Source organism: Apium graveolens, chromosome 7 (assembly GCF_009905375.1).
Source record: "Apium graveolens cultivar Ventura chromosome 7, ASM990537v1, whole genome shotgun sequence".
In the NCBI taxonomy this organism is placed as follows: Eukaryota; Viridiplantae; Streptophyta; class Magnoliopsida; order Apiales; family Apiaceae; genus Apium; species Apium graveolens.
In genome coordinates, this window is record NC_133653.1 from 209,642,950 (window position 1) to 209,654,102 (window position 11,153).

An 11,153-nucleotide genomic window follows, 5' to 3' on the forward strand; every position below is an offset into this window, starting at 1 on the left:
TATAAAACATTAAAACAAAATTGTACAATCATATCTGTAGTGTATGATTTATATCTTTACAAACAATTCAAGCAGGTGTAAACTATAACTTCATCAGGAGCTTTTTCTAACCATCCTATAAGAATATTTTATACCTTTTCGAGTTTTGCAAAACACTTTGGCAGCCGTAGTTAAGCAGGGAGACTCGTATCATCATTATCATAGATTCATAGGTCCCGGAAGTACTCTCGAGGTATTGATGGAGGGCAGTACTTTTTGGCAACACAATTATATTTATGGTGGCTGTACTTAACTCTAATAGCTGGAAAACTACTATTGAGGCTGTTGCAGCAAAGACTGTGGAGTTGTTTTACACATTCAGATAAATCCAGAGGCTTGTAAAGCGTCAAATGCTGCAACATCGAGTTCCAAGGTGTCCTTGATGGTAAAAGTATATATCTGGCCAAGAAAACTGATGATGCAGCAATCACCGATGGAGAATAACGAAGCATATGATAATCCCGAAGGGATAGCTCAGCCAAGTAATTGCTCATACACTCCAAGTCCATCAGTGTATCCCCTGTGACTGCTTCAGCAACACGAACAAAGCATTCTAAAAAGCATCTAGCAGTTGGGACGGTCAATTCAAAGTTCAAGGAGCCTAAAACAATACACTCCATATCCCGAATATCATCCGGAGAGTAAGAGTTGTGAGTTAAATCAGAAAGGTGCTCCAGCGGTGGGGAATCAGTATCCACATATTTGGAGGCAAGCATCAGACAAGTAATTCCTAGCAATTGTAACGTTTCAGTATTCACTGGATTAGCAGAAAGATAACGATCTAAATAGTTAACAGTGAGGTACAATATTTCGGGATCAAGGCTATGAAACTCGACAACCTCCACAAGCCAATCAATTAACGTGGCACGCATCCTGATATCAATATCTTTCTGGACATTGGTCATGTAGTCAGAACAAGGCCTTTTCTTGGCCTCGGAAGCTCTCAAATTATCGTATATCTCACGAACCATGGTTGCACATAACCCTGGATTGTTATCGAGAATCTTATGGTAAATTAGTTCCAATGGATTGTTATCGACATCAACAATGTTACCGTAAATTAGTTCCAATTCAGCAGCAGGGGCTAGTATTTTCACCTCCTCGGTTACGTATCTTCGTGTCAAGGACTAGTGCAGCATTATCACGTCGTCTATCGAGATATTTCGACATCTTTCGTTTCTTGAATTGCAAAGTGGCGAGGGGAGGATTGTGTATTTATAGTTTATGTGTTGAGGTTTGGTGAATCCGAAATACACTGGCTTTTGGAAACCGACCGTCTCAAAACGCGTTAACCTCCTCAGATTTACTTTGCCACTAAAAAATCACCCCATTTTATGAGTTTTCGCCTTGTAAAAATCGTTATTGAATTTATATTATTGTTGTTTTTCTATATAATTTTGAATATTAATATAATCATACTGTACTATTGTTATTAGGATATTATTAAAATTAAAATACAAAGTTTTTTTTTATTAGGCTACTGACGATATTCAAACAGTGTTCTAAAAATCCCCGATTTTTAAAAAATTACCCGATTAATCCCCTACAAAGTATCCGACCGATTCGATCTTTGAAATCCGATTTATTTTTACGAATTTTTCTTTATTGCTGTATATATAATTATTTATTAAAATTAAAATACTATTTTAATTTAAATATGAATAATTATAGAAATTATGATATAATAAATATATATTTGTTAATAAATAACTAATATAATCATAATAATATATTAAATATAATTTAATATTATAATACATCCGATTTTTACCCCGATTAATCCCCGATTTTCAATTAATCCTAAATCGGTAGCTCGACTGATCTTGCCCGATTCCCGATTTTTACAACACTGCATTCAAATAATAATTAACTTAGTACTTATTGTATAGCGATTAAACTAATGAAAAATATATAAGCTTTTTACATAAGAATTAATTTTTAAATAAAAAATAAACAATCTAATTTTTTTAGGTTCGGAACTAAGCGGTTGAGGGGCCTATTTGTTATGTATAGGCCGATTTTTAGCGAACCAGACTTATATTTTTGACTGATTTTTCATTATTTCGTTAGCAATTTTTTTAAAATTCGACCGACCAGTTTATATAATAGAATTTTAGGCTATATTAAACTATACAATAATGAATTTGTATATTAAAGTTTTGTTTTTGCTTTTTATTACTTTTCTTTTTGAAACCAGAAATTTAAATTTCGTTCTCAGGAAAAAAACATTAAAAGAAGAAAAAACTTGCGTTTTTTATTTTAAAAAAATATAGAACACGAGATCTGGGCTTAAAGGCTAAGGGCCCAACTGTGCGGCGCCCCACCGAAGTACGAGAAAGTGAAACGTAAACTAATCTCATATTTCAAATGTGATATTGTTGATATCTGTATCTTCAATTATGATAAAAAGGGCTCAAAAGTGGAAAGGGGCTTGTTTTGTTCCCATAAGCTCACGTAGCCCTAGAACCTGTGGCAGAGGGCTTGTTATCCAACAAGCTCAGAGCGAGCCGTGCTGCTGCGAAAATATTCGTCCTATTGTAAGTACTAAGTACGTATTCGCCTGAATTTTATTTTACAATTATTCTTTTTAATTGCAACAACTTGATTTTAATTTTGTTTCCATGAATTTTGTTTAATTACCTAGAATTTGTGTACATTCTCGTGACATCAAGTTGTATAGTTTGAATTTAACAACTTATTGTTCTCAATGTTAAGCCACGAGTTTAGTTTTTTTAATTTGTAGCACGATTAATTAACAGCAGTAAACATTACTCCTTGTGGTGTTCCGTAACAGACTTGTTTTGGTTTTTGATTCCGTTAAAGGTGCCTAGGGTTTCTATTGCTCTCATTTCATCGGTATCTGTTATTTCTAGTTAAGTCTCATATTTTCTGAACTTCGGTTACCTGTTCCGTAAATGATGTTAGATATAAGTGCCGATATAAGACGATGATGATGAGGAAATTCTGTATGACTTTATTGCAATGTATTGTTCTGTTGCCCTTTTTATTATATCCTAATGTAAATTTTGGGGAAATTTAGACTGCGGGTGGATATAGGAGTCCATAGTTATTACAGTTAACTTTGGAGGCATCTTCGGCAACTCTAGATAGGAAACTTCGATGGTTGCTCAGCAGTATCTTCCATCTTTGTTCAGGTAGATATATTAATTGTAGCGACGATAGGAATTTAGTAAATTAAATAAATCGGTACTAATGTAATTTTACTTTTCTGATACCAGTGTTGCTCCTATGATGGAGTGGACGAACAATCACTTTAGGACTTTGGCCCGTCTCATTTCGAAACATGCGTGGCTCTATACAGAAATGATTGCTGCTGAAACAATAATATATCAGAGTGGTGATCTGGTAAGAGATGCAAGTTTCTCCTACCTTATTTTTTTTAGAACGAGTGACGTTTGATAAGTAGTAAACAAGAGCTATATAGTAAAAGTTCTAAAAATAAATGCAATGCGTTTGGAGATGTGTGGACTGTTATTATATTTGGAAATGTTCGGGTAATCATATAAAACTATGAATGGTGTGTTCTGGATGCAAGAAAGTACTTGAAAATTGGTTTTATTTGATCCGGTATTACAAGTTCTGGGACAGAGTTGGAAATATTTGTTATACATGTGTGCAATTATCCTTTTTGTATGAACGTGTACATGCATAAGACTTTCTTTATTCTCCTTCTATTTGTATGGTCTTCATCGTAGCAATCGTAAATGTAGGCTTTAGGAAGATGTTATCGTAATGTGGATAGCCCGTTTGCCTTACACAGACATTATTTGAGCCATTTACAATTTAGTTCCTGTTTTCAAAGTTTAGTATGTGATTGTACTCTTTTCAGAGTTTAAACTCTGGATTGCACCTGTTTTATTCAAGCTTTTGGGAATGTCTTTATTGTGATCACTTGGTATTACTTCTTAGTTGATGAGGGTATCTTGTAAATGAAAAGGTAGAAGTGATTTTTCTACTTTGTATGAATAGTTAGTTAATGATATAATATTTTTTAAATATAGAAAATAACAGAGAAATAGTAGAAGTTACAGCACATTTAATTAGTGTACTATTCAGTTATGTCTAGCTAAAAAAAAGAGAGAAAGCAAGTACCTATATTCTAGTTTTTGAATACAAATCATATGTCATAAGTATATCTTACACAAGAGGACCAAATGAGCTGATTATGACTTGCAATTCAAATTTGATGTAAAAAGCAACACAAACTGGCCGTTGGTCTCAGTTAAATGTGGCCTCTTGTAGGTTTTTTGATTTCAAAGTTCTGCTCAGTTATTACTTTAAGGTTGGCATGTGATACAAAACATTGGCTTTAATTATATATTATTGAGGACCGATTGGTTTGAGATTCATCACATATTCAGGAACTTATGCTTTTTAAAATTGGTCTTTAGTTTATTCCTTAAAAATATAGGCAATAAACATATATTCCTTACCAATTTAGGCAAGAATATTACATCTTGGTGCTACCAGTTGTGTTTATTGTACAATCTAGAGCAAGCATGATTATCATAACAACTGATAACTTAGTTTTAATGTAAGGATGATTCGTTGATGCTCCAGGACAGATTCTTGGCGTTTACACCGGAGCAGCATCCAATAGTTCTTCAGATCGGAGGAAGTAATCTAGAAAACCTGGCAAAAGCCACACAACTTGCACGACCTTATGGATACGATGAGATTAATTTTAAGTCAGTACCTCTTTTCATAATATCTTATTTGGTATTCTTTCTTCTGTGAACTGTAAATTAAGACTATTTCGACTTATCAGTTGTGGATGTCCTAGCCCGAAGGTAGCTGGGCGAGGCTGTTTTGGTGCGAGTCTAATGCTTGATGCAGATGTAAGTGTTAACTGTTCTTGTTGCTAGTTTAGCGAGAATCTTGGAGAACCTGTTTTATCTTCTTGCAACTGAGCTCTAATACAGATGTTCGGGTTTTTTATAAGGAAGTTTGTTGCTAAGGCTATGTCAGTGATTGCTGCCAACTCTGATGTTCCTGTGAGTGTCAAATGCCGGATCGGTGTTGATAATCATGATACGTATAGTGAGCTCTGTAAGGTTCTTCTCTCAGCTTTCGTTGTCAGATTATTCAACTTAGAAGTTTATATTATAATGAAGGAGATTTTTTTATTTTTCACTTGTAAAGTTTTTTTTGTTGCTGTATGTATTTCCATTTGACCGTGTGTGACGTTAAGATATATCACTTGCATGGCAGAGTTGGAGAATTATCATTTATTAATCCTAAGCAGAGGAAACCATTATCTAACTTGGAATGCCTTAGGAAACTAGAAAAATAAGTTACTGTCTTACATGATCATCTTTCTTCATTCTCTTGAGAGCAGAAATTCCAGGGGTTGGTTCTGATAATGCCTTTAATATCTGTCTTGCAGGTGATTTTATATATAAAGTTTCTACAGAGTCACCTACTAGACATTTTGTTATACACTCCCGCAAAGCCTTCCTGAAGGGACTCAGTCCTGCTGATAACAGAAAAATCCCACCCTTGAAGTATGTGTAGAGGTTTTTATCACATTTATTCTTGATATAGCTTTTACTTCCCATGATTTTTGAATTTACTTTCATAATGCAGGTATGAGTTCTACTATGCCCTCTTGCGTGACTTTCCAGATTTGAGGTTTACCATTAACGGGGGAATTAATAGTGTTGATGAGGTAACCCAACTTACAATTACCTGATAGAGTTGTCAATAACTAGCTTCTGATTAGGAAGAATATGTAAAGATTTGTATATTCTTTTTAAAATGTTAAAAAGCAAAAGGTGCTTGTAGGCCATATGATTATTAAATTAACCTCTTACTGAACCTTAATTTCATTACACTTCTTTCATTTGTGGCGTTAAAGTGGCATTACATGAATGAAATATGAAGGAAAAAATTAACAGGTGTCTAGCTCTCATTTGGAGACAACGGTTGTTGTCAAGTTTGGTAATTAAGTATTCTGTTTTGTCTTGTTTGAATCACTCTTTGGAAAGTCTTTAAAGGTTAAAGTTTTTCTGTTGTTTTTTGGCTTACCCCCTTTATATTAGTGTATATACACATTTTTTTCCCTCAAGGACAGAAGAGGTGGTGATCTATTAATTGAAATTCTCGTTATATTACTCAACTGAGATGCTCATTCCATATGTGCAAATAGTTTTAGACCTGAGGGCTATTGCACTTAACCCACTACCATTTTCCTGGTCTTAACTCCTAGGTAAATGCTGCAAGAAATGAAGGAGCTCATGGTGTTATGGTTGGACGTGCTGCCTATTATATGTAAGACACGTGCAGCTGAGATGAGATATTTGGCATGTTGACACTTTCTCATCTCTTCTGTGAATTGACATGTCTATATTCCAAAAATATTGTATATGCTAGCGCAACTGGTAATATGTACAAAATGTTTGACACCTCCCTCCCCTAGTTCGTTGCTGTTCATTTCTCCACTTGTACAAATGAGAGGGAGTGTTAGTAGTATTTAATCCATTGACTGGCTTCGACTATCACCTTAAGATTTTGGGAGAGATGGTTGCTAGTAAAATATTTTAATTTGTCAACATAGTCTACCATGATTTTCAGAGTTATATAAGAGTTTTGAATCCTTTTATAGAATCATGTAGAAGTCACTCAAATTTGATTAAATACTCTAATATGTGGTACTTGATTGATCATACTAGTTAAGCTTTTGGGATATCAGCCTGAGTAAAAAGCAACCAGCATGAAAGCGCAATACACTTGTAAATAAGCGAGAACCTTTAATCATAAGAAATGTAGTTGGAAGGAATCATATTCTATGCGAATTACCTAAACTTCAGAAAGTGCTCTTTTGTTACACAATGTTGAACATTCAACTCAATTCAGTTAGTTCAAATGGAACTGTGATCATTATAATTGTTATGGTGGTATCTACCTGCTATTTCTGGTTGTAATTTCTTGAAGTGTCACAGTCGTAAAAACTGACCTCGTTCATTCTTGACAGCCCATGGGAAACTTTAGGACATGTTGATACTGCTATATATGGCGCACCTCGTAGATATCTTACTCGTCGTCAGGTATAGCAGATACAGATTCCAGTTGTTTTGTGTCAAGTTACATATAACACGACTTATTATGCCTTGAACTCGTGATAGGTGCTCGAACAATACCAGAAATATGGTGACTCAGTTCTTGGTAAATATGGGAAGAATAAGCCAAATGTGCGAGATGTGGTTAAGGTACCGTGGTATTGTACTTAAAATATTTTTATCTGTATTCTAAATTTTACCTTAAAGATGTGTTGTTCTTACCTGTCGGTATCGATAGAGTATATACCACTATTGAATTGGTCCTTGAATAATGGGATTAGACTGATTTTTAAATCTTTAAAAATTTATTTCCCCATAAGCCACTGATAAGACAGGACAGCTGAATAGGGAAACCACAAAAGGGAAGTACATGTTACCATAGTGTTTGGTTCTGTTCCGTTCTGTGCTAATGTTTTTAATGTTTGATCAGTTTGGTAGGGATACTCTCGGAAGAGGGGGAGGGGGTGTGTGAATAGTGCTGAAAATGTTCATTGCCATAGCCAACGCATAGGCACAATTTTGTTACAATATTGCACCTGCCTGTATTTTTGCAGCTTTTTTGCTAGTTATTTTTTTGTAATATTTCTTTTTGCTTAAAGACCTAAATCAGTGTGTTATGTAATGCTGCAGCCGATACTTGGCCTCTTCCATGCAGCGCCTCGAAATGGTTTGTGGAAGCGCAATGCTGATGCAGCTTTTCAACGCTGTGTTGTAAGAAATCTTACTCAGAGGCTACATTCTCTTGATATAATATCTGTCCTATAAATAAGAACTTGTTGTGCAGAAGAATAAAAAGGAATCCTTATATTAGCATGTTGCTAAATTTAGTTTTCGGTCTATTTAATAAAATTCCAGTTTTGTTGCGCTAGTGTTTTGTAGCAATGAAACAAATCACTTCAACGTTTGGGGATTTAATTATTTAACCTATATACTACACAGAAAGATCTGTTACTCTGTTGATCAATTTTAGCATTCTGTATTAGTGATACTTTACAAAATTCAGTAAATGACGACAATGTATAGTTGATGATATGGGTGGAACATAATCCATGAGTGTAGTTTGTCCCGATTACAAGTATATTTTATCGTTAATTTGAATATTTAAATTTGTAGACTCTCAAATCCTTTTTCGAGGAGACTTTGGAAATGATTCCTGATTGGGTTTTGGACAAACCTCTGGAGGATGAAGCATCCAGCTGTGTAGTAGAGACTTTTGCAAACTCCAAGAATTTGCTACCTCCCCCGTATGCCAGAAAAGAGGAACACTCAGAACAGGAGAAAATGTATGATTAGATATTCATAATTAATTATTTATACCTTAAGACAGTCAGCGCATTACTTATGGGATGAGAAAAAATTGAAACCTATGCAACATTGCTATACGATAGTTCGATAAAGCTTATAAATTTACATGTAACATGATTTTGGACAAGGCAGTGTATGGTCTAATTTGTGATTTTGCCATTTAGCTTAGTTAGTGACTTTCGAGTGGCTCAGTTTGGATGAAAACATGTGATATACAAATCAATTTTGTAATCTATGCATTATGTAGAATGTGCAACATATTGTGCATAAGATCAGTGTTGCAATTCATGAATTATATGTGGACTATTTTGCAGGATTAGGCATCACAAGAATGCCTTGATACTAAACATAACATGCATATTATTTCCCTAATGTTTTCATCCTATATTATGCTATTGGTAAGGTTAAAAGATTTTTTGTTTTCTTTATGGTAACATTTTGGGTTAAATTGGTTCGTAATATATTTCTTAAATATTCTGAAATATAAATTTAAAGCTGTCTTGTATTTAGGTTCTAATTTTCGCAGTTATAGCTTGGGTTTGGCTAATAAATTTCTCCTTGAGCATCCGGGAATTGTTCTCATCTCATTTTGTTTCTTGAAGATGGATGTGTTTCCTCCCTTTTCGAAATGGAAATAAATTATTGAGAAACTGGTAGGTTTCCTTACTTCAACATTTTCCGATACAGTTTCAATTATATACAAATTAATCTTGATCTTTTAACAAAAATGATGAAGGTATATAACAATTACAGTACGCACATGTTTAAATTACAGTACGCACATGTTTAAGATTCGTAAACATACATTGACGAATGACGATCAATACAACAAATGATCAACAAGTATTAGATATTAGTATAGAACAAGAAAAACAAGACGAGAGCATTGTACTTGCATCACATATAATGCCGTGTTTGAAAGTTAGTTTTTTGGATATCAAAATAGCTTTTTGAATTAAATTAGAGGTTTGATAAAATGAAATCTCTAATATTTGCTAGTTAGCTTTTTGTAATAATTTTTAGGTCCCTAAAAGCTAATTTTGAAAAATTAAGTTACTTGAGGAGTTTCTTCAAGTAAATAATACAAAAAGTTAATTAAAACATTTATTTACCAAATAATTTTATTTAAAACAGTTAAATTTAATTAGATAGTCAAAACAACAGCTATTTCAAACTTGCCGAACAGGGTCCGAAACTTCTTGGATTCTCTTTGTACTTTTCTTGATCCTCCCTTCACCATTGTGCATGAGATTTGCAACTTCTACTTCCAATGGTCAGTTGCTGCCCTGAACCCGTTAAATTGCTCATCAAACGAACGCCAGACATGTACTTCCATATTTTACCATAGCTATGATCTTCAAAAAGAACAAAATGCGGTTTATTATTCCGTGAATGCATCAGATGTATTCAATATCACAAATGGAAACAAACAAGACTACGTAGTACTGGTACCATGTTCTTGTAAAAATGTCAACGGCACAATTGCATATTTCTATGACACGGTCTATATTGTAAAAGAGAATGATTCATTTCCGAATGTGTCAGCTCAGTACCATAGCGGCCAAGTTTGGCCAGTTGGAGGAGAAAAATGATCCTTTATTACTAAGCATAAAAGTTCCTATCCATCTTCTTTGACTAAGAGCAAATCGAAAAATATCTTAAATTGTTGTTCTAAATTAAATTTTGAGACATTTTGAATGATTGAGTGTCCCAACAATATTCTACTAGTGACTTAACACTCGAACATCCATGATATACCTTATTTATAAGTGTTACATGAAAAATTTCGTGTATAACAGTGTTGTGGAGGTTGATTGGCGGAAAAATGATCAAGGATGGTGTTTGAAGGCGGAGGAAGGTTATGTATGGTGGTGGCTGAGTTTGTATGTTGACTCCTTAAGAAAGAATAGGGTTTGTTATTCTATATCAAGTGTCGACTCATGTCTTATATAAGTGCCTACGTACCCTATTTATAGGGATCAAGCCTCACATATTTCTTGGGGAACAAGTCACATAGGCTAGGGTTAGGGTTCTCCAACCCGCACAGCCCAAGCCCATGATAAAGTCAGGCTTTCAGCCAATTAATCACGTAAATCTCGACCGGCTCCACACGCTTCCTACAATCTCGCGACATCTCCGCATTTCTTCCCGTAATTGTAGGAATAACCCGTGTCAGCCTCGAAATCTACGAGCAACTCAGTCATCTATGAGTCACTTTCCATGTTACACACAAAGTCCTTTGATGCGGGCCGGCCTGGTCACCTCGGCCCGCACCGCCTTCCTTCTTGATTAATAAATACAATGTTACCTTTGTTTTCATAAGATGTGGGCTCATGGGCCCAGCCCGCGTGTGGGCAACCAGCCCAACTCGCGTGAAGTCGCCCGAACCCATCTCGTGTGAAGGCACCTAAGCCCACCTCGCGTATGGACACCTGAGCCCACCTCGCGTGTGGACATCTAAACCCACCTCGCGTATGAGAGCCCAGATGGCAAGTGTGAGCCTACCTTACACGTGTAAGACCAGCTCGCATGTCTTGAGTCCAGCCCGCATGTGCTGGCCCAAGTCACATTAATCCATGATTCTAGCCCACACATGAGGGTCCAGCTATTCAATGCACCCATGGGGACCTGTTTAGGGCCATAACCGAAAGCGGGCATAACAACTACCCCAAAATTCCTGGTCGCACCTTGAGGCTAAGAATTTTTTCAATCATTATCTTTTCATTGCCC

At 35.3% G+C, this 11,153-nt stretch overlaps 2 protein-coding genes across 8 annotated transcripts; one reads left to right on the forward strand and one right to left on the reverse strand.

Moving 5' to 3' along the window:
- Nucleotides 1-77: 77 nt before the first annotated feature.
- On the reverse strand, nucleotides 78-1,370 carry LOC141674423 (cyclin-A1-1-like). The gene is made up of 2 exons (XM_074481130.1): nucleotides 1,366-1,370; nucleotides 78-1,152 (listed from the first exon to the last, which is right to left on the reverse strand). Exons 1-2 carry the CDS (start codon nucleotides 1,368-1,370, stop codon nucleotides 207-209), a joined length of 951 nt encoding a protein of 316 aa, XP_074337231.1. The 3' UTR covers nucleotides 78-206.
- A 1,048-nt stretch (nucleotides 1,371-2,418) lies between these two features.
- Nucleotides 2,419-8,711, forward strand: LOC141672574 (uncharacterized). Of its 7 annotated transcripts, none has more exons than XM_074479193.1 (13): nucleotides 2,419-2,576; nucleotides 3,080-3,194; nucleotides 3,279-3,405; nucleotides 4,600-4,748; nucleotides 4,829-4,898; nucleotides 4,983-5,109; nucleotides 5,447-5,564; nucleotides 5,647-5,728; nucleotides 6,269-6,330; nucleotides 7,034-7,106; nucleotides 7,185-7,268; nucleotides 7,749-7,829; nucleotides 8,232-8,711. In XM_074479193.1, exons 2-13 carry the CDS (start codon nucleotides 3,160-3,162, stop codon nucleotides 8,409-8,411), a joined length of 1,188 nt encoding a protein of 395 aa, XP_074335294.1. In that variant the 5' UTR covers nucleotides 2,419-2,576; nucleotides 3,080-3,159; the 3' UTR covers nucleotides 8,412-8,711. The 7 variants fall into 7 exon arrangements, with proteins under 7 accessions (XP_074335294.1, XP_074335296.1, XP_074335300.1 ...); XM_074479195.1 differs by having other exon boundaries at nucleotides 4,844-4,898; XM_074479199.1 differs by having other exon boundaries at nucleotides 4,844-4,898; nucleotides 5,007-5,109.
- Nucleotides 8,712-11,153: the final 2,442 nt, after the last annotated feature.